General features: G+C 57.6%; 2 protein-coding genes across 11 annotated transcripts; both read left to right on the top strand.

The window, feature by feature from the left end:
* The first annotated feature begins 1199 nt into the window (after positions 1 to 1199).
* On the top strand, positions 1200 to 9994 carry FCN3 (ficolin 3). 5 transcript variants are annotated; one of them, XM_024357279.1, is made up of 9 exons: positions 1376 to 1471; positions 1748 to 1843; positions 1921 to 2001; positions 2190 to 2234; positions 3117 to 3149; positions 3375 to 3502; positions 5688 to 5817; positions 5930 to 6064; positions 7183 to 7550. In XM_024357279.1, exons 1-9 carry the CDS (start codon positions 1381 to 1383, stop codon positions 7422 to 7424), a joined length of 981 nt encoding a protein of 326 aa, XP_024213047.1. In that variant the 5' UTR covers positions 1376 to 1380; the 3' UTR covers positions 7425 to 7550. The 5 variants fall into 5 exon arrangements, with proteins under 5 accessions (XP_024213065.1, XP_016812648.2, XP_024213063.1 ...); XM_016957159.3 differs by lacking the exon at positions 1921 to 2001 and having other exon boundaries at positions 1375 to 1471; XM_024357289.1 differs by lacking the exon at positions 3117 to 3149.
* On the top strand, positions 9970 to 21480 carry MAP3K6 (mitogen-activated protein kinase kinase kinase 6). Of its 6 annotated transcripts, XM_513244.7 has the most exons (29): positions 10034 to 10396; positions 11741 to 11880; positions 11969 to 11992; positions 12263 to 12453; positions 12572 to 12740; positions 13112 to 13218; positions 13638 to 13808; positions 13906 to 14018; positions 14409 to 14568; positions 14792 to 14954; positions 15032 to 15139; positions 15264 to 15313; positions 15407 to 15502; positions 15652 to 15739; positions 15822 to 15955; positions 16292 to 16419; positions 16666 to 16802; positions 17138 to 17243; positions 17794 to 17951; positions 18049 to 18241; positions 18341 to 18479; positions 18784 to 18949; positions 19084 to 19260; positions 19546 to 19651; positions 19910 to 20069; positions 20159 to 20271; positions 20560 to 20633; positions 20915 to 20991; positions 21191 to 21480. In XM_513244.7, the coding sequence occupies exons 1-29, from the start codon at positions 10057 to 10059 to the stop codon at positions 21267 to 21269; spliced, it is 3867 nt and encodes a 1288-aa protein (XP_513244.4). In that variant the 5' UTR covers positions 10034 to 10056; the 3' UTR covers positions 21270 to 21480. The 6 variants fall into 6 exon arrangements, with proteins under 6 accessions (XP_054520473.1, XP_024213034.1, XP_024213035.1 ...); XM_024357266.3 differs by lacking the exon at positions 20915 to 20991 and having other exon boundaries at positions 9971 to 10396; XM_024357267.3 differs by lacking the exon at positions 13638 to 13808 and having other exon boundaries at positions 9971 to 10396.
* The last annotated feature ends 333 nt before the right edge of the window (positions 21481 to 21813 follow it).

Genomic DNA, 21813 nt, shown 5'->3' on the forward strand with positions numbered 1-21813 from the left:
AACCCCTGACCTCAGGTGATCTGCCTGCCTCGGACTCCCAAAGTCCTGGGATTACAGGCATGAGCCACCGCAGCCAGCCAGAATCACTTTCTTTTTTTTTTTTTTTTTTTTTTTTTTGAGACGGAGTCTCGCTCTGTCACCCAGGCTGGAGTGCAGTGGCGCGATCTCGGCTCACTGCAAGCTCCGCCTCCCGGGTTCACGCCATTCTCCTGCCTCAGCCTCCCGAGTAGCTGGGACTACAGGCTCCCGCCACTACGCCCGGCTAACTTTTTGTATTTTTAGTAGAGACGGGGTTTCACCTTGGTCTCGATCTCCTGACCTCGTGATCCGCCCGCCTCGGCCTCCCAAAGTGCTGGGATTACAGGCGTGAGCCACCGCGCCCGGCCCAGAATCACTTTCTTAATGGTGCTTTTCCCTGGCGGGGGCATGGGGCTTGGGTAAAACTCTGTTGCTCTCAGCATATAAGTGGCCAAGAGAACAGAAGTCACGTCCCATCACTGGGCCTCAGTTTCTCTTTCCTTATTCATTTAACTCTTTCTTACTGAGCACCCATTTTGTACCAGGCCCATAATGCAATAATAAGGATTAATAGCAAGTCCATGTGAGGATCGGAGGTGACGTCAGTATGACGCTGGAATGCAGTAGATGCCCAGGAAATGGTAGCAGTTGTCACTATTCATAGCATTGACAAGGATCAGGGAAGGATTCCCAGTGGAGATGGCTGTAGAGCTAGACCTTCATGGACAGATGGGGCTTCACAGGTAGAGACGACTGTGAATGTAGAGGTCTGGAGAGATGGCTGGGGAGCCCTGGAAGCCAGGATCAGAAGTTGGACTCTTTCAGTGTGCAGTGGCTCACACCTGTAATCCTAGCACTTTGGGAGGCCGAGGTGGGTGGATCACCTAAGGTCAGGATTTCGAGACCAGCCTGGCCAACACGGTGAAACCCCTTCTATACTAAAAAAAAAAAAAAATACAAAAAATTAGCTGGGCATGGTGGCATGCACCCATAATCCCAGCTACTTGGGAGGCTGAGGCAGGAGAATCACTTGAATCCGGGAGGCAGAGGTTGCATTGGTTGCATTGAGCTGAGAGCACGCCATTGCATTCCAGCCTGGGCAACAAGAGTGAAACTCCGTCTCAAAAAAACAAAAAAACAAAAAACAAAAAACAAAAAGATGTTGGACTCCATCCTGGTTGGATAGGGCAGGGATAATGCCCTTTCTCTCTGGGGCTGAGGGAGGAAATACTCCCACCCCCTGCTGGCTCCAGTCTGGGTGGGGTGTCCCTGGGGGACAATGGGAGGAAGTCTTGTTTCATGTCCTCCCGCCAGCCTGGCCCCCTTATAATCTGGCATCCTTCCCCTGGTGGGCCCAGCAAGATGGATCTACGGTGGATCCTGCCCTCCCTGTGGCTTCTCCTGCTTGGGGGGCCTGCCTGCCTGAAGACCCAGGAACACCCCAGCTGCCCGGGTGGGCACCTAGGGTGCCCTCCTCACCAACCCACTCCTCATTCCCTCGCTGGGTGTCCCCCCACCAAGGCTCATCAACCTCAAGGACCAGGGTGGGAGTTTCATAATCTGGGCTCTGCATGTAAATATATGCAAATGGATGCAAAGCACACGAAACCTTGCCAGCTCAGGAGACAAGCATCCTGACAGTGGGAATCTGGGAGACAGGAAGAGAACTGAAGAGGGGTCTGGAAGAGACAGTCTACCCTGTGCCCACCCTGCCTGTGTCTCCCTGTAGGACCCAGGGAACTGGAAGCCAGCAAAGTTGTCCTCCTGCCCAGTTGTCCCGGAGCTCCAGGAAGTCCTGGGGAGAAGGGAGCCCCAGGTCCTCAAGGTGAGAGGGGCTGGGGAGCGGGCTGGGATCTTGGGAATGGGGAAGGCAGGAATGTAGCAATTTTTGTCTGTGCTGAGGGGCCACGACAAAGGAGCAAGGAACCTACTCTGTGCCAGCTCCAGGCTGGGCACCCGGCATCCTAAGATCAACTCTGCCAGGTAAGTGGTTTCATCCCCATTATGCTGAGGAGGAAAGGGAGGTTCAGAGAGGATAAGATATTTGCCCGCAATCACAAAGTGAGTGAAGGGTGAAACTGGGATTTGAACCTCTGGCTCCAAGTCTCTTGTTTCTTTTTGGTCCTGGGCATGGGGTGGGACTCAGGAAATCTCTGCCTTTGTGATTTCAGGGCCACCTGGACCACCAGGCAAGATGGGCCCCAAGGGTGAGCCAGGTGAGTAAGTGGGGCTGGAGGCCTCCCCGCTTTCTTTGCCTCTGTCCCTGGACTCTAGGGTGGGATCTCTGCTTGGCTGCTGCGCCTATGATGGCTCTCTCACAGGGGAATGGATGGCTGGGAGGAGTGGGAAGGATTAGGAGAAGGGCCTGGCTACCCTATGATGGCTCTCTCACAGGGGAATGGATGGCTGGGAGGAGTGGGAAGGATTAGGAGAAGGGCCTGGCTACCCTATGATGGCTCTCTCACAGGGGAATGGATGGCTGGGAGGAGTGGGAAGGATTAGGAGAAGGGCCTGGCTACCCTATGATGGCTCTCTCACAGGGGAATGGATGGCTGGGAGGAGTGGGAAGGATTAGGAGAAGGGCCTGGCTACCCTATGATGGCTCTCTCACAGGGGAATGGATGGCTGGGAGGAGTGGGAAGGATTAGGAGAAGGGCCTGGCTACCCTATGATGGCTCTCTCACAGGGGAATGGATGGCTGGGAGGAGTGGGAAGGATTAGGAGAAGGGCCTGGCTACCCTATGATGGCTCTCTCACAGGGGAATGGATGGCTGGGAGGAGTGGGAAGGATTAGGAGAAGGGCCTGGCTACCCTATGATGGCCCTCCTACTGGGGATGGAGGGCTGGGAGGAGTGGAGAGGATTAGGAGAAGGGCCTGGGTACCCTATGATGGCCCTCCTACAGGGTTTGGAAGGCTGGGAGGAGTGGAGAGGATTAGGAGAAGGGCCTGGGTACCCTATGATGGCCCTCCTACAGGGTATGGAAGGCTGGGAGGAGTGGGAAGGATTCGGAAAAGGGCCTGGGTACCGGCTCCACTGGTGGCTCAGCGCTGGGGTGCTGAGACATCAGAGCCAACACTCATCCCTTCTCTGGGGCAGGAGATCCAGTGAACCTGCTCCGGTGCCAGGAAGGTGAGGCAGCCCTTGCAGGAACCAGGAACTTGGGATCACATGGTGTTGGGTGTTGGCAGACCCCCAAGTGTGGCCAAGATCCTCCCCACAGCCTCCTCAGAACCCTTCTTCAGGGACCTGAAGGAGCCAAGAGGGTCCCTAGGGTCCCATACTTGTTCCAGTGCCTGGGGGTGGGGGTCAGGGAATAACCTGGGCACCACCCCCAGTCCATCTCCCCTTTCCCAGGCCCCAGAAACTGCCAGGAGCTGTTGAGCCAGGGCGCCACCTTGAGCGGCTGGTACCATCTGTGCCTACCTGAGGGCAGGGCCCTCCCAGTCTTTTGTGACATGGACACCGAGGGGGGTGGCTGGCTGGTGAGTGTCTGAGAAATGGGCTAACAGGCCAGGCCCACTGGTCACTTCTCCCCCTTGGCCCTTAGGGGAGCCAGAACCCACCAGAGCAAGGCATTTCCTAGAGGAATTTACTGACAAATGTTTAGTGAGCCCCCAGTGGGACCTGAAGAAGTATAAGGGCTTCACAGAAGAGGTGCCATTTGAAAAGACCTTAAGTTGAGTGCAGTAGCTCACGCCTGTAATCCCAGCTACTTGGGAGGCTGAGGCAAGAGAATTGCCTGAACCCAGGAGGTGGAGGTTGCAGTGAGCCGAGTTCTTGCCATTGCACTCCAGCCTGGGTGAAAAGAGTGAAACTCTGTCTCAAATAAAAAAAAAAAAAAAAAAAAAAAAAAAAAATAGGGTAGGGAGGGGCATTCCAGCTAGAAGTAAAGATAAACTCAGGGAGGCAGCAGAGTAAAAGGTTTGCAGGGAACGCGTGAGTGAGCTGAGAGCAGGCGTGGGTGTCGGCTAAAGTCTGCCGGCACTGACGGAACATGGATTGAGGACCTCTGTAAAGGCCAGTTCATGGAAGGCACTAAATGATCAACTTAAGAAGTGTGCAGGGCGCCCAGACGCGGTGGTTGGCTGGACGTGGTGGCTCACGCCTATAATCCCAGCACTTTGGGAGGCCAAGGCGGGCAGATCACCTGAGGTCAAGAGTTCGAGATCAGCCTGGCCAACATGGTGAAACCCCATCTTTACTAAAAATATAAAAATTAGCCAGGCGTGATGGTGGGCGCCTGTAATCCAAGTTATTCAGGAGGCTGAGGTGGGAGAATTGCTTGAACCCCGGAGGTGGTGGTTGCAGTGAGCCAAGATTGAGTCACTGCACTCCAGCCTGGGCAATGGAGTGAGACTCTGTCTTAAAAAAAAAAAAAAAAAAAGAAGAGTGTGCAGGGCAATGGGTAGCCCCAGGAGAGTTTTAAGCAGGGGAGGGGCCAAGTAGAACTTCTGTTTTAAAAAGATGATTTGGGCTACACCATGAAAGATGCACTGCGTTGGGGGACCAGTGGAGGCAGGGACATAGTTTAGGAAGACAGCAAGGAGCCAGGCAGTAAAGACAGTGGAGCAGGCCTGACACAGTAGCTCACACCTGTAATCCCAGCACTTTGGGAGGCTGAGGTGGGTGGATTGCCTGAGCTCAGGAGTTCAAGACCAGCCTGGGCAACATGGCAAAACCCCGTCTCTACTAAAAATACAAAAAAATTGCTGGGCGTGGTGGCAGGTGCCTGTAATCCCAGCTATGCAGAAAGCTAAGGCAGGAGAATTGCTTGAACCAGGGAGGCAGAGGTTGCAGTGAGCCGAGATCACACCACTGCACTCCAGCCTGGTAACAGGGGGTGAGACTCTATCTCAAAAAAATAAATAAATAAAATAAGACAGTGGAGCAATGGAAATAGAAGTACTTAGGTTGACAACTCTATAGGACCTGGGGCCTGCTTGGCTTGGAGGGGGAGGTGGAAGACATCAGGATAAGGCCAGGGGTCCAGCTTGGGCTGTGGGGGTGGCCTCTAATGTAAAATATCTTGGTTTTTCTGTTTGTTTGTTTGTTTTGAGACGGAGTCTTGCTCTGCTGCCCAGGCTGGAGTGCAGTGGTGTGATCTCGGCTCACTGCAACCTCCACCTCCCAGGTTCAAGCAGTTCTTGTGCCTCAGCCTCCTGAGTAGCTGGAACTACAGGTGTGAGCCACCACACCCGGCTAATATTTGTATTTTTAGTAGAGACGGGATTTCACCATGTTGGCCAGGCTGGTTTCAAACTCCTGACCTCAAGTGATCCACCCGCCTCGGCCTCCCAAAGTGCTGGAATTACAGGCATGAGCCACCAGGCGTGGCCAAATATCTTGGTTCTTATAGTAAATGAAATTGGGTTATTTTGACTGACACCCAGCAGCGCTGGCCATCTCCTGTGGGTGGGGACAGTGTTTTGTCAATTCAGTCTTCCCAGGGCTTGCAAGGCTGTGGCATGAAGTTGAGTGTCAGTAAAAGTTAACAAGGGAATGTAGAGTTCATAGAAATATTCAAAGCTAACTTGAAGGATCCCCATTTTATCAACAGGCCCCAATCCAAAGAGAGAGTGGGTATCCACCCACCCCTCACAGTTCCTGCATCCTCAGCTGCCAGTGCCCAGCCTGGAGTAATAGCTGCTGTGCCCCCCCCTCCCCCAGGTGTTTCAGAGGCGCCAGGATGGTTCTGTGGATTTCTTCCGCTCTTGGTCCTCCTACAGAGCAGGTTTTGGGAACCAAGAGTCTGAATTCTGGCTGGGAAATGAGAATTTGCACCAGCTTACTCTCCAGGGTGAGTTCCCAGCAGGGTCCTGGAGTCTGGGGGTTACTGTCTGCCATCCTGAATCCCTGCCCCACCCCCAAGATCTGAGGATTCCTCCATCCCTGCCTCCCCTTCTTTCCAGGTAACTGGGAGCTGCGGGTAGAGCTGGAAGACTTTAATGGCAACTGTACTTTCGCCCACTATGCGACCTTCCGCCTCCTCGGTGAGGTAGACCACTACCAGCTGGCACTGGGCAAGTTCTCAGAGGGCACTGCAGGTGAGTGAGCCTAAGGGGAGCAGAGGAAGGAGGCTGGATCCTTTCCCAGTGCTGCCACTGCCCCCATGAATGACCCAGGGCAATCCTGTCTCCTCTGTGGGCCTTAGTTTCCGCATCTGAGAAATGGCAATCATGAAACAGGATGGTGCAACAGTGAAGAATTTGGGATCTGGAGGCAAACAGACCTGAGTTTGAATCCATCTCTGCCATTTAGTACTTATGTGACCTTGGGCAAGTCCTACCCCTCCACTGAGCCTCAGTTTCCTCCTCTATAAAATGGGCAGGGAGGCCGGGCACGGTGGCTCATGCCTGTAACCCTAGCACTCTGGGAGGCCGAGGCGGGCAGATAACTTGAGGTCAGGAGTTCAAACCCAACCTGGCCAACATGGTGAAACCCCGTCTCTACTAAAAATACAAAAAAATTAGCCGGGCGTGGTGGAGGGTGCCTGTAATCCCAGCTACTCGGGAGGCTGAGGCAGGAGAATCACTTAAATCTGGGAGGCAGAGGTTGCAGCGAGCCAAGAGAGTGCCACTGCACTCTAGCCTGGGCGACAGAGCGAGACTCCATCTCAGAAAAAAAAAAAAAGGCAGGGGAAGCGCAGGGAGGCAAGGAGGAAGTTTTGGGTGCCGCCTGAGGCTCTGTTGAGTGTTAGTGTTCTCTGCTTTGGAAGAGGAACCATGGAAGTCTTCTTTCAGAGAAACAGTGACTGTTGGGGAGAGATTTAAAAGAGGGAAGTCGTTATGAGGGAGTGCCTCAGGGAACCACCTTTCCTGGCCAGGCACCTAAGAGGTTCCTCCCAGCTTTTCCTAGCAGAGTTGCTCAGATTGGATGGGAGCTGAGAGAAGACAAAGGAGCTAGAGGGGGGCTGGGGATTCTGGAGGGGGTAAGACAGGGGGAAAAGCTGGGAGCTTTGGAGCCAGACAGTCCCGAGTTCAAGTCCTGCCGCTGCTTCAACCAGCCGAGTAACCCTGCGCAAACAACCTGGCCCCTTGGTGTTGCTCGTGGGGCCTGATAAAATTCAACTCTTAGTTGCTTTGAGACTCCCATGGCATTATATCTCCAAAGGTGCCAGGCATGGTGCTGGGCACCAAGGTGCTTTCCATCCCTTCCCTGCTAGGGGATTCCCTGAGCCACCACAGTGGGAGGCCCTTTACCACCTATGACGCTGACCACGATTCAAGCAACAGCAACTGTGCAGTGATTGTCCACGGTGCCTGGTGGTATGCATCCTGTTACCGATCAAATCTCAATGGTCGCTATGCAGTGTCTGAGGCTGCCGCCCACAAATATGGCATTGACTGGGCCTCAGGCCGTGGTGTGGGCCACCCCTACCGCAGGGTTCAGATGATGCTTCGATAGGGCACTCTGGCAGCCAGTGCCCTTATCTCTCCTGTACAGCTTCCGGATCGTCAGCCACCTTGCCTTTGCCAACCACCTCTGCTTGCCTGCCCACATTTAAAAATAAAATCATTTTAGCCCTTTCAAGACTCTTCCAGTTACTGGGAAAAAACCCTAGAGGGCAGAGCAGGGACACAAGTTTCAGCTCCATTCAGGGAAGAATTTCCTTCCAGTCAGGAAGATGGAAAGGACAGCCTCTAAAGTAGTGAGGCTTCTGTCTCTGGAGGTGTGCAAGACAAGGCCAGAGGGGCATACAGTGGAAGGACTGGAGGAGATTCAAGCATCCATTGACAATTTCCTGAGGCTCTCTGGGTCCTGCAAGTGGATGGCTTTGTGGCAGGAATTGCACAATTGCACAGCTTTTTTGTTTGTTTGTTTGTTTTTGAGACGCAGTCTCGCTCTGTCGCCCAGGCTGGAGTGCAGTGGCACCATCCTGGCTCACTGCAAGCTCTGCCTCCCAGGTTCACGCCATTCTCCTGCCTCAGCCTCCCGAGTAGCTGGAACTACAGGCACCCGTTACCACGCCTGGCGAATTTTTTTGTATTTTTAGTAGAGACGGGGTTTCATCATGTTAGCCAGGATGGTCTCAATCTCCTGACCTCATGATCTGCCCTTCTCGGCCTCCCAAAGTGCTGGGATTACAGGTGTGAGCCACTGCGCCCGGCCGCTTTTTTTTTTTTTTTTTTGAGATGGAGTCTTGCTCTGTCGCCCCGCCCAGGCTGGAGTGCAATGAGCCAGAGGGGCATACAGTGGAAGGATTAGAGGAGATTCAAGCATCCATTGACAATTTCCCGAGGCCCTCTCGGTCCTGCAAGTGGATGGCTTTGTGGCAGGAATTGCACAATTGCACAGCTTTTTTTTTTTTTTTTGAGATGGAGTCTTGCTCTGTCGCCCCGCCCAGGCTGGAGTGCAATGGCACGATCTCCACTCACCGCAACCTCCATCTCCCAGGTTCAAGTGATTCTCCTGCCTCAGGCTCCCAAGTAGCTGGGATCACAGGCAGGTGCCACCACACCCAGCTACTTTTTTTTGTATTTTTAGTAGAGACGGGGTTTCACCATGTTGGCCAGGCTGGTCTCGAACTCCTGACCTCGTGATCCACTCATCTTGGCCTCCCAAAGTGGGATTACAGGCGTGAGCCACCGCCCCGGCTGGGAATTGCACAGCTTTCTCAGCCTGTCGGTTGCCCATGCCTGTCCTTTGTAAGTTGTCTGTTTTCCACTCCAACCTCTGTTGCAGGCCAAGTTCTCAAACTCTACCACTTCCTGCCTGTCTCATTGGGTGTCAGTTCGAATCCAAGGTCAAACCAAGGAAGGTACATTTTTCTTCCACAAGGCAACAGAGCAATGAAACAGCCATTGAGTAGCATTTAAGCAGTTTATTTGCCCAAAGCCACATTCTAGTAAGTGGCAGAATTAAATAGTTAAGAGTCTGACAGGCGGTCCTGGGTTTGCACCCTGCTGTCATGTGCTGAGTGATACTGGACAAGTTATTCAACTTAAGTCCCCAGTTCTTGGTTTCAGGGTCCACTGAGGCTTCTACCAGGTTGCTGCCTCACTCATTAATTCACACAAGAAAGTTGGGGACTCTTGGGGATTTGAAGCTGAGAAGCTGCTGTAGTGCAAAGGGCTGGGGTTGACTCCTTCAAGGGGTGGCTAAAGAAATGTTTAGAGTTGTTTAGAGTAGGAAGTGCTTCTCAGGTCCCATGGCCACGTTCTGCCTAGAAGTCAAAGGTCAGCGGGGGTCCACAGCAGGTTGGGTCCTGGGGAAAGCAGCCCCCTAGTGACAGTTAAGGCTCAGATGCCAAGTCCCACTCCAGGACTGAAGGCTTTCGGGCAAGCGGCCTAGGGTGTAGGTTTCCCCTATCCCAGTCCCTCCCTGCCTGCGCTCACTGGGCCCGGGAGGACACCCATTGTTCATCATGCTCTGCGCACCCTGATGTCTCTAGAGAGCCATTCATTCAACAGATACCTGCAGAGCAGGGCCTGCATATCGAACCTTTTCTCTAGCCCTGGCCTCCTCACACATTTTATGTGCACTTGCTGTGAGCAGTCCACAGTCTTTGGCGTGCACAGGGGCACAGGCTGTTCCGGAAGCCGCCAGTCTCCAAAGTTCTGGCGGGAGAGAAGGGAGGGGAGAGGCTGAGTCTCAAGCCGCTAGGGAGCGGCTCTGCCCTAGGGCCGAGGGTGGAGCTTTCTGGGTCGGCCGGGAAAGGGCTGGGCTCAGCCTACAAGTGAAGGCAGGGCAGCGTTGGCGGGCGCTCCCTTGAGAAGTCCAGGTGGCGGGCACCTCCGGGCCGATTCCCAGGATCCCCCAAGTGGCTCTGAGCTGCCGATCACCGGATGCCCCAGATTCCTGGGACCCAATCCCGGATTTCAGAACCTCAGGACCTTGCAAGTCCGAGCTAGGATTTCTCCCTGGACTTTAGATTCCTGGAACGGGACGTCAGGCCGTATTCCGGATCCCTAGATCCCGTGGGAGATTCTCCGATTCCGAACGGATTCCAGATCCCAAGATTCCTGATCTGCCGGCCCAGGCTCCTGCCCCGCCCCCGGTTCCCAGTGCGCGGCGCCCCGCGCCTGAGCGCCCCCGCATGGCGGGGCCGTGTCCCCGGTCCGGGGCGGAGCGCGCCGGCAGCTGCTGGCAGGACCCGCTGGCCGTGGCGCTGAGCCGGGGCCGGCAGCTCGCGGCGCCCCCGGGCCGGGGCTGCGCGCGGAGCCGGCCGCTCAGCGTGGTCTACGTGCTGACCCGGGAGCCGCAGCCCGGGCTCGAGCCTCGGGAGGGAACCGAGGCGGAGCCGCTGCCCCTGCGCTGCCTGCGCGAGGCTTGCGCGCAGGTCCCCCGGCCGCGGCCGCCCCCGCAGCTGCGCAGCCTGCCCTTCGGGACGCTGGAGCTAGGCGACACCGCGGCTCTGGATGCCTTCTACAACGCGGGTGAGAGCGCTGGGGGCGGGGCCGGATCCGGGCGGGACTCAGGGTCCTGGGAGGGGACCAAGCCGGGCTCGAAGGCTCAAGGGAGGGGCCGAGAGGGGTACCGGGTCTAGGGGACTTAAAGTGAGCTAAAGCTGAAGGGCTTGGGACAGGGCCGTGAAAAAAGTGGATTTAGGGGATCTGGGGCGCGGCCGGGCTCGGGACGAGACAGGGATCCGGGCGTGGCTCTAGGGCTCGAGGTTGGGGCTTAGGCACCCTTCAGTCGGAGCGGTGCCCAGCCAGCGGGGCAAGGACGGGGAGGGGCTTTGGAACTCTGGGGCGGGGCGGGGAGCGGCGCGGGGCTGTGGTGTCTCAGGGGTGGGGTTGGAGAACTCAGCCTCACCCTCAGGAGAATGTCACGCGGATCTCTTGAGGACAATTACTGGGAGAGGAGCTTGGACTTAGGGAAATGGGCCGGGAGGCTGGAGTTCAGGAGTCCTAGCGTACTACTTCCAAGGATCGGGCTAGGAGAGGCAAAAAGAGAAGCGAAGGGGCCCGACGGGACTGGATACTGGGTGAGGGAGCTTAGGTTAAGTGGCCTCAGCGGCCAAGAAAGAATGGGCGGGGAAGGGGCGGGGAAGTGGGCGGGAAAGGATGGGTCAGGGGCGGGGCCAGAAGGAGGCTATTCCCCCGCGAGTCACTCCTCCCTCCAGCCAGCCCGGATGCTCGGCCCCCATACTTACTTGCTTATGCTAGAGTCCAGTAGCTGTGCTTCCTGGATGTCCATGAAATCGTAGCCTAAAATGAAGGCTGACCCGACCACTCGGACACAAAGATACAATTATCGAAAGACACAAATCGCATACATGTTGACTCATGCAGGCCCTAGCAGACGCTGTCACACACACAGATACAGTCAGACATAGTAAGCCATACATGTCACAGATATACACATACATACATTTAGGCACAGCGTTGTCTATGCACACTGATGGTAGCCCCTTTCAAGAGCCTGTGCTGAAGACCAAAGGGAGGGGACTTCTATGTTTGCGCAACTCCCACCTCCTAAATGGCCTGTAACAGACTCAACTGGTCCACAGCCTCCCTTCCCCCATGCCAGGTGCTCACAGGCTCTGAACCGTGGCCTGAGGGTCCCAACCCTGTGAGCCCAACTCCTCTCCTGCAACACTACAGAGATCAGTTCTGTGAAAGTGCCAGGGGAACCCTAAAAAGGGCCGACTGAAGCCCAAAGCAGAACCAGACCCTACTGGAGTCCCACAGCAAGGCAGGTCAAGCCAGGATGGACCCTGACTCCTTCCCCATCAAGCTGGGCTTCAGGGATCAGCGCCACCCCCTCTGTGCCTGCAGATGTGGTGGTGCTGGAGGTGAGCAGCTCGCTGGTACAGCCCTCCCTGTTCTACCACCTTGGTGTGCGTGAGAGCTTCAGCATGACCAACAACGTGCTCCTCTGCTCCCAGGCCGACCTCCCTGACCTGCAGGCCCTGCGGGTAGGTGGCCTGGGGCTGGTGGAGGCAGGCACAGGGCTGGGGTAAGGCCTACACAGAACACCAGTATCTGACTGTCTGCCTCCTGCAGGAGGATGTTTTCCAGAAGAACTCGGTGAGCAGAATCCACCTCTCACTCAAAAGTGCCCTTTGACTTCCGCTATGACCTCTGACCTCCACTAATCCTCCTGGCCTCCTCGGTCACCTAACCCCCCCCCCCCCGACATCCCAAGTATTCCTCTGTTTCCTGTTGCCTCCTCTCATGACGGGTGCCCCTTTCCTGCGATTCCAATTCCCACTGATGCTGACCTTTGATGCTCTCACTCCCCTTGTCTAGCCCTGTGCTGACCTCTGACCTCACTGATTCCTGCCTCCCTCCCACCAGGATTGCGTTGGCAGCTACACACTGATCCCCTATGTGGTGACGGCCACTGGTCGGGTGCTGTGTGGTGATGCAGGCCTTCTGCGGGGCCTGGCTGATGGGCTGGTACAGGCTGGAGTAGGGACCGAGGCCCTGCTCACTCCCCTGGTGGGCCGGCTTGCCCGCCTGCTGGAGGCCACACCCACAGACTCTTGGTAATGAGGGCCCCCAGGGAGGGTGCTCCAGGAGGGGGCTGGTGAGGGTACGGTGGGCTGGGGCTGAGGTACAGGCCCCACCATTCTCTCTCCCTGCCTCCCCTACCCTGGGCATCAGTGGCTATTTCCGGGAGACCATTCGGCGGGACATCCGGCAGGCGCGGGAGCGGTTCAGTGGGCCACAGCTGCGGCAGGAGCTGGCTCGCCTGCAGCGGAGACTGGACAGCGTGGAGCTGCTGAGCCCCGACATCATCATGAACTTGCTGCTCTCCTACCGCGATGTGCAGGTGCGTGGTGTTCAGAGAGGCAGTAGGGCAGCTGGCATTTGAGGTCAGACAAACCCAAGTTCAGTTCCTGGCTGGGCCACTTGCTCACTGGTGGCTTTGGGCAAATTATCAAATGTCTCTGAGTGTTGGCCTCCTTATTTGTTAGAGAGGATGAGCATGTCGCTGCCTCCTGGGGCAGTTGTGGGGTTGGGAACGCCCAGCATGGGGCATACAGTAGGTTCTCCCTGTGAGGTGTGGTGTCCGCTGGGCCTGAGGGAGGCGTGCAGAAGATGGTGGCTGGGTGGGATGTCAGGAGTGGGACAGGACCCTGGCTCAAGGTTCCTTGGGGCCTGGAGGCCCATGATGCCAGTGCTTGCCGTTCCCTGATGCAGGACTACTCGGCCATCATTGAGCTGGTGGAGACGCTGCAGGCCTTGCCCACCTGTGATGTGGCCGAGCAGCATAATGTCTGCTTCCACTACACTTTTGCCCTCAACCGGTGAGTGGCAGAGCAAGGGTTAGGTCATAGCCACATAAAGGTTTCCGAAACCTAGGTCTCTGCGTGCAAAGCCATTACTGTCTGGGATCACTGCTGTTCGGGGAATTTGCTGACCAGGGTCACTGATGTCAATAGGTCCCTGTTGTTCTGAGTTACTGCTGCCTGGGTCGGGGTGGGGGAGGTGGTGCTGCCTGTGGTATGGTCACCGCTGTCCAAGATCACTGCTCCTAAGAGTCATCGCATCTAGGAATCACTTCCATCTGAGGTCACTAGAGAGGTCAGTGCTGGCCAGGGTCACTATCATTTTGAGGTCATTATTGTCAGGCCCCTGGAAGGGTCCCTGCTGTTCAGTGTCTAGAGGTCCCTGGACAGAGTAGGCCAGGGCCATCAGGGAGGGCCTGAGCCCATCTTTTCCCTAGGAGGAACAGACCTGGGGACCGGGCGAAGGCCCTGTCTGTGCTGCTGCCGCTGGTACAGCTTGAGGGCTCTGTGGCGCCCGATCTGTACTGCATGTGTGGCCGTATCTACAAGGACATGTTCTTCAGCTCGGGTTTCCAGGATGCTGGGCACCGGGAGCAGGCCTATCACTGGTAAAGAGCACAGTGAGTGGCCGGTGGGCTAAGCTGTGAGATGAGGGGTGGTGCTGTGGGCATCAGTCCAGCCCTGTGCCCCCTACCCCCACCCCAGGTATCGCAAGGCTTTTGACGTAGAGCCCAGCCTCCACTCAGGCATCAATGCAGCTGTGCTCCTCATTGCTGCCGGGCAGCACTTTGAGGATTCCAAGGAGCTCCGGCTAATAGGTGAGCACAGATCCTGGCTCTTGTCTCGTCACCCACAGGGGTTCCGAGGGGCCTGGGAAGAGGGCAGGGAGAGAGCACACTGGGCAAGAGCTAGGATGAGCTCATCCATTTTGGACTGTCCTGCCCATACCCACACCTGGGTCCTAATACCTGTTCTGGGCCCTCAGGAGCCCTCAAACCCACAAATGTTCCCAAACTCACATCTGTGTGTCCATTACATCCTGAATTCCACATATACCTGTGCCTGAGCTCCTGTTCCCACCCAAGATCTTGCCATACTCAATGGTTTACTCATATCTATGTTCATGTCCACACTCGGGCCCACAGAAATGGTGGGCCTCACTCACCCCTGCACCCACACTCACTGGAGCCCATGCCCCTCTCCCCCAGGCATGAAGCTGGGCTGCCTGCTGGCCCGCAAAGGCTGCGTGGAGAAGATGCAGTATTACTGGGATGTGGGTTTCTACCTGGGAGCCCAGATCCTCGCCAATGACCCCACCCAGGTGGTGCTGGCTGCAGAGCAGCTGTATAAGCTCAATGCCCCCATATGGTAGGTGGCCCCCTCTGCATTCTTGGCCTGACCTGGGCTGTCAGCTCCTGCACCTATGTCCATTGGCATGCTAGACTGAACCCTGAGCCAATGACCTGGCTGCTTTTAGACCAGTGCCCGTGGCACCCCATGCCAACGTTCTAGCTATATCCAGGCCAGTTTCCTCTCCCTGGCAGTGCTGGTTGGTGCCTGGGCTGAACTGAGGATGTGGCTTTGCATGCAGGTACCTGGTGTCCGTGATGGAGACCTTCCTGCTCTACCAGCACTTCAGGCCCACGCCAGAGCCCCCTGGAGGGCCACCACGCCGTGCCCACTTCTGGCTCCACTTCTTGCTACAGTCCTGCCAACCATTCAAGACAGCCTGTGCCCAGGGCGACCAGTGCTTGGTGAGGCCTGTAGGGGTGGTGGACCCGGGAAAGGGGTAAGCCCCTTCTGACTGACCCCACTCCCCAACTGCCTGCAGGTGCTGGTCCTGGAGATGAACAAGGTGCTGCTGCCTGCAAAGCTTGAGGTTCGGGGTACTGACCCAGTAAGCACAGTGACCCTGAGCCTGCTGGAGCCTGAGACCCAGGTGAAGTCGCTGCTGAGGCCCCTCACTCACCTTTGCTACGACCTTTTCTGTGGAGCCTTTCTCCCATCCTCAGACCCCTCTCCTGTCACCAGCACGCCCCATCACACCCCATTTCTTCTTGCAGGACATTCCCTCCAGCTGGACCTTCCCAGTCGCCTCCATATGCGGAGTCAGGTGATAGGCGGGACCTGGGGTGACTGGAAAGACGGGAGGTGAGGGTCGCTGCCACCCAGCCTGATGCTTACTGGGTTCTTCATCCCTTCCCAGCGCCTCAAAGCGCGACGAGCGCTGCTGCTTCCTCTATGCACTCCCCCCGGCTCAGGACGTCCAGCTGTGCTTCCCCAGCGTAGGGCACTGCCAGTGGTGCGCAGCCTTTCATGGTCGGGGTACTCTGAGGGCCGGGATGCCCGGGGGGGGAGTGGGGGAAAGAAAGGGACGACGTCCGTTGGATGCTCCGGCTTAGGTGGGGACCAAGATGCCCCTCCCGCGGGTCTGACCTCCCCCACCTTCAGGTTCTGCGGCCTGATCCAGGCCTGGGTGACGAACCCGGATTCCACGGCGCCCGCGGAGGAGGCGGAGGGCGTGGGGGAGATGTTGGAGGTGAGGACGCGGGACTGGGAGCTCGCGGAGGGCGAGGGGCCGCGGGCCCTGCTGAACTCCCATCTCACCCCGCGCCCGGCAGTTTGATTATGAGTACACGGAGACGGGCGAGCGGCTGGTGCTGGGCAAGGGCACGTATGGGGTGGTGTACGCGGGCCGCGATCGCCACACGAGGGTGCGCATCGCCATCAAGGAGATCCCGGAGCGGGACAGCAGGTGCGGTGCGTGGCAGCGCGGGTGGGGCTGAGGGCTCGCTGGGGCCGAGTGAGCCGGGCCACGAGCGGAGCGGCTCCTGTGGGCGGGGCTTAGTGGGCGGGCTCGTAGGACCTGAGAGTTCGAGCCCTGTGGACTGGGCCCGTGGGCGGAACAGCCAGGACCGTGCGGGCGGGATTGAGGTCTGGAGGGTCCTGTGGGCAGGGTAGTAAGGGTGGGGAAGGTCGGAGAGGGCTTGTGGGCGGGGCGGGTCCTTGGGGCGGGGCCAGGCTGGCGTGGGATGGGCGGGGCTTCTCTGCCCACCTCGGTCCCTTTCCTCTCTCCCTTACCTCCCCCCAGGTTCTCTCAGCCCCTGCATGAAGAGATCGCTCTTCACAGACGCCTGCGCCACAAGAACATAGTGCGCTATCTGGGCTCAGCTAGCCAGGGCGGCTACCTTAAGATCTTCATGGAGGAAGTGCCTGGAGGTACCTGCCCTGTGTGGGATGGGAATGAAACCGAGGTGTGGGGCATGGGACCGAGGCAGGCAGGGGTAGAGAGCCCTAGGGGGAAATGCACCCTAGTGCGTGTGGGTGGTGTAGCCTAGAATTAGCTGAGGAGTGGCGCTGGGTGATGGAGTTGGGCTACAACATGGGTGTGTCTGGGCCTTGAGCAGAGAGATGTGGGCTGGAGCCAGTGGGTGGGAAGAATGAACTTGGACTGTCCCCACCCAGGCAGCCTGTCCTCCTTGCTGCGGTCGGTGTGGGGACCCCTGAAGGACAACGAGAGCACCATCAGTTTCTACACCCGCCAGATCCTGCAGGGACTTGGCTACTTGCACGACAACCACATCGTGCACAGGGACATCAAAGTAAGCCCTGGGGCTGGCCCGCCCTCATCTGCTGGGGGTGGCGGGGAAGGAGACATGGTCCCAGACGCAGGCTGGCAGTTTAGATTAAGTGAGCAGACCTGTTGCCAAGGGTAGGGAATTCATCAGGGAGGCTCCTTAGAGAAGGAGGGGAAAGGTTCAGCTCTGAAGCCAAACCAATTGTCAGCTCCCAGAGGGGCATATAAGTGGGATGGCAAGGGGAGAGTGTTGACAGAGGCAGGACCAGGCTGGGATCTCCAGGAGATGGGATCCCAGAAAGAGGGTCTAGTTCTGCTGGCAGGGGCCCAGACCAGTGTCCACTAATGGCTATCAATCAGGGGGACAATGTGCTGATCAACACCTTCAGTGGGCTGCTCAAGATTTCTGACTTCGGCACCTCCAAGCGGCTGGCAGGCATCACACCTTGCACTGAGACCTTCACAGGTAACAAGGTGTGGGGGTGGTGAGTGGGGATGCTGACCTGGGGCAGAAGATCTCTTGGAACTTTCCAGGGAAGGGGGTTTCTCCTAGGCATGGAGTTAGAGTCCTAATGGGGAATGAAACCCAGGGTGAGTGATTGGGCCAGGGCTGAGGTGGTGGCATCTGGAACTGGAGCTTGGAGAAGTGATGAAATTGACTTTAGCACTTGAGGAGTGTTGATGCAGGCCAAGGTGGGAGTTGGAGGAAAAAGCAGGTGATGGAGTTCAGGGGGACGAGGCAATCCAGGATGTGTGCTGGAGCACTACTGTGGGTGATGGAGTCTGTGAATGTGGTGGAGCCCAGGATGAATGACGGAAGCCTTGGCAGGCGATGGAGCCCAGGGTGGTGATGGAACTCAGGATAGATGTTTGATGACCAGGATAGGTGTTGAGGTATATTTTGGATGATAGGTTCAGTATGGGTGCAGTCGGCCTGAGGATGATGGCATTCCCCTCCCTGCTCCAACCCCATGATGAAGCCTAGATGGGCATTGGTGCTCCTGTTTCTGTCCTAGGAACTCTGCAGTATATGGCCCCAGAAATCATTGACCAGGGCCCACGTGGGTATGGGAAAGCAGCTGACATCTGGTCACTGGGCTGCACTGTCATTGAGATGGCCACAGGTCGCCCCCCCTTCCACGAGCTAGGGAGCCCACAGGCTGCCATGTTTCAGGTGAGACCTCTTTGGGCCTGGCCCATGGAAGTGGCATAGGGCCAGCCTGGGCCTTGGACACCTCTGAATGTCACCCTTGTTCACCCTCCCCCCACAGGTGGGTATGTACAAGGTCCATCCGCCAATGCCCAGCTCTCTGTCGGCCGAGGCCCAAGCCTTTCTCCTCCGAACTTTTGAGCCAGACCCCCGCCTCCGAGCCAGCGCCCAGACACTGCTGGGGGACCCCTTCCTGCAGCCTGGGAAAAGGAGCCGCAGCCCCAGCTCCCCACGACATGCTCCACGGCCCTCAGGTGCTTGCGGGTGGCGGGATGGGCACACTGGAGGGCAGAGGAGTTGTGGAGCTGTGAGGGTGGAGGAGAGCCCAGCTGATGGCTCTGTCCCTCCCTCAGATGCCCCTTCCGCCAGTCCCACTCCTTCAGCCAACTCAACCACCCAGTCTCAGACATTCCCGTGCCCTCAGGCACCCTCTCAGCACCCACCCAGCCCCCCGAAGCGCTGCCTCAGTTATGGGGGCACCAGCCAGCTCCGGTGAGACCTAGGCTCCTGGGATGGGTTCCTTTTGCCTGGTTTTGCCTTTTTCTCCTCTCCTACAAAAGCCCTCCCTGGGGACCTGGGCACCTTGACCACTTGTGAATGTGGCATTTGGTGCCTCCCCATGCCCTGTTCTGGCAACTCTAACTTGGACTTGTTGTGTCCTCTCAGTGCGGGGTTTATCTATGTTCATGCCTGTGAGGTAGGCATAAAAGTAGGAGAGCCAGGATTCAAACCCGGCAACAGAGGTGACTGGCCGGTTGCTGCCCGTCCTCAATCAGCAGCTCGCCCTTGTGCCCAGGGTGCCCGAGGAGCCTGCGGCCGAGGAGCCTGCGTCTCCGGAGGAGAGTTCGGGGCTGAGCCTGCTGCACCAGGAGAGCAAGCGTCGGGCCATGCTGGCCGCAGTATTGGAGCAGGAGCTGCCAGCGCTGGCGGAGAATCTGCACCAGGAGCAGGAGCAAGAGCAGGTGGGCGGCCCACCCTAGCGCCCCCTGGTGGTCGCAAAGGGTCAGGACACCTGTTGATGTCCCCGCCCCCCACCTCCGCGGCAGCGTCTCTTTTGGCTGGAGCACTCGCTGACAACCCCTCTCTTCCTTCTCAGGGGGCCCGTCTGGGCAGAAACCATGTGGAAGAGCTGCTGCGCTGCCTCGGGGCACACATCCACACTCCCAACCGCCGGCAGCTGGCCCAGGAGCTGCGGGCGCTGCAAGGACGGCTGAGGGCCCAGGGCCTTGGGCCTGCGCTTCTGCACAGACCGCTGTTTGCCTTCCCGGATGCGGTGAGGGCGCCTTCTGGTAGTTAGAGCTGCCCAACAACAGGTAGTGAGCTCCCCGTGCCTGGTGAGGTGCCAGGACTTGACGTTCCAAGATTCCCTGTCTCCTCTGTGAAGATCAGGCCTGCAGCAAAAAACCGTCTGCCCAGTCCTAGCTTCCCAGGCCTTCCCTGGACCTCAAGCCCGCCCACCCCACTCGCCTCCCGCCGAAGACTTTCTAGGCCTTTCCAACTCAAGCCCTGCCTCTAGTTGAGGCTCAGCTGTCTCAGCGGCGCCTCCCTCCCCCTGCAGGTGAAGCAGATCCTCCGCAAGCGCCAGATCCGTCCACACTGGATGTTCGTTCTGGACTCACTGCTCAGCCGTGCTGTGCGGGCAGCCCTGGCTGTGCTAGGACCGGGTAGGAGGGGAATGCCACGGGCCTCCTGCCAGCGAGGGTGTGGTGCTTGCTGGGCGTGGTGAACATCGAATGGGCCGGTGGAGGCCAGGCAGGACAGGGGCAGGCAGGCGCCGGTGGGGGCGTGACTAAATGGACATCTCCCATACCGGCACCGCCTGGGGCCTGCCCAGAGCCGGGCACCCTACCCCCGCACTTTGGGGTCTGGGGTTACCAAACGGGCGTTGTAGCCTTGCCTGAGTTCACCGCACTGGGCTGCAGAGGTGGAGAAGGAGGCGGTCTCACCGAGGTCAGAGGAGCTGAGTAAAGAAGGGGACTCCCAGCAGAGCCCAGGCCAGCAGAGCCCGCTTCCGGTGGAGCCCGAGCAGGGCCCCGCTCCTCTGATGGTGCAGCTGAGCCTCTTGAGGGCAGAGACTGATCGGTAAAGCCCCTTGGAATCGCTCATAGCCTCTGCCGGGCTTCAACCCACTCACCACTCACCGCTCCATTCTACTCTTCTGCGCCCCACAGGCTGCGCGAAATCCTGGCGGGGAAGGAACGGGAGTACCAGGCCCTGGTGCAGCGGGCTCTACAGCGGCTGAATGAGGAAGCCCGGACCTATGCCCTGGCCCCAGAGCCTCCAAGTGAGTGGGCCTTGGCTGGAGAACATTATTGGTGGGTTCAAGGCAGCTTCTAGCACAAGGCACCCTTGGGCTCATCACCTGACTTGGGCTCATCACCTGAGCGGGCCTTGGCGGGAGAACATTATTGGTGGGTTTGAGGCAGCTTCTAGCACAAGGCACCCTTGGGCTCATCACCTGACTTGGGCTCATCACCTGAGCGGGCCTTGGCTGGAGAACACTATCGGTGGGTTCGAGGCAGCTTCTAGCAGGAGGCACTCTTGGGCTTATCACCTGACTGCTTCTTGACAGCTGCTCTTTCAACGGACCAGGGCCTGGTGCAGTGGCTACAGGAACTGAATGTGGATTCAGGCACCATCCAAATGGTGAGTCGGGGAGTGCTTGGCTATCCCTGACCTCACCAGCCAAAGCCTCCATCTCTGTCCATCTTCCTGCTCTTCTCACTGTGCCCTCTGATGCAGAGAATCTCACTACCAGAAGAACACTTAGTATTCTCGTCCCATTGTATGGATGAGAAAACTGAGGCCCAGAAGGGTGTGATCTGCCTCAGTATTTTGGCAACAGAGCAGAGCTAGTACCTGGGTCTCGACACATCTTTCTGTAATTTCTTATTTCCCTGTTTCTGCGGGTCTTTGACCACATCCAGCTGTTGAACCATAGCTTCACCCTCCACACTCTGCTCACCTATGCCACTCGAGATGACCTCATCTACACCCGCATCAGGTACATCCTGGGCCCCCCAAGTGTGAACCATGCATATGGCCTCATCCTGGCCAACTGCAGGCCTGCCTAGGTTCCTTCCTGGAAACCAAAGGGGCACCTGGGTCCCCTAGGGACAGAGGGGGCACTGGGCAGACAGTGGGTGCAAGAGAGAGTCCAGGGCCACCTTCTGGCTGAGCCACACTGAGTCCATTACCCCCAGGGGAGGGATGGTATGCCGCATCTGGAGGGCCATCTTGGCACAGCGAGCAGGATCCACACCAGTCACCCCTGGACCCTGAGAGCTGAATGAGGGCATCATAGGCCAGACAGGCCCAAGGATGGATGAATGGAGAGGACAAAGGCAGCTTCTGACACACCAGCCCCAGGACCTGGGGCGACTGGAGGAAGCCAGGCGAGTGGGGCCCAGGACTGGTTCCAGTGAGAGAAACCAACCACAGGCACCCAAGCACTACCAGACAAAGCGTATTAAACAGAACACTTTTGAACCTTTGTCCTGGCAATTTTGGAGGTGTATGGTGGGAGGGGTATCCTGGGAAGAGCCCCCTAGGTCTTTTTTAAAAAAATTTTTTTGTTGGCCGGGCATGGTGGCTCATGCCTGTAATCCCAGCACTTTGGGAGGCCAAGGCGGGCAGATCACGAGGTCAGGAGATCAAGACTATCCTGGCTAACATGCTGAAACCCTGTCTCTACTAAAAATACAAAAAAATTAGCTGGGCGTGCTGGTGAGCACCTGTAGTCCCAGCTACTCGGGAGGCTGAGGCAGGAGAATGGTGTGAACCTGCGAGGCGGAGCTTGCAGTGAGCCGAGATTGCGCCACTGCAC

Source organism: Pan troglodytes, chromosome 1, assembly GCF_028858775.2.
Source record: "Pan troglodytes isolate AG18354 chromosome 1, NHGRI_mPanTro3-v2.0_pri, whole genome shotgun sequence".
Taxonomy (NCBI): Eukaryota; Metazoa; Chordata; class Mammalia; order Primates; family Hominidae; genus Pan; species Pan troglodytes.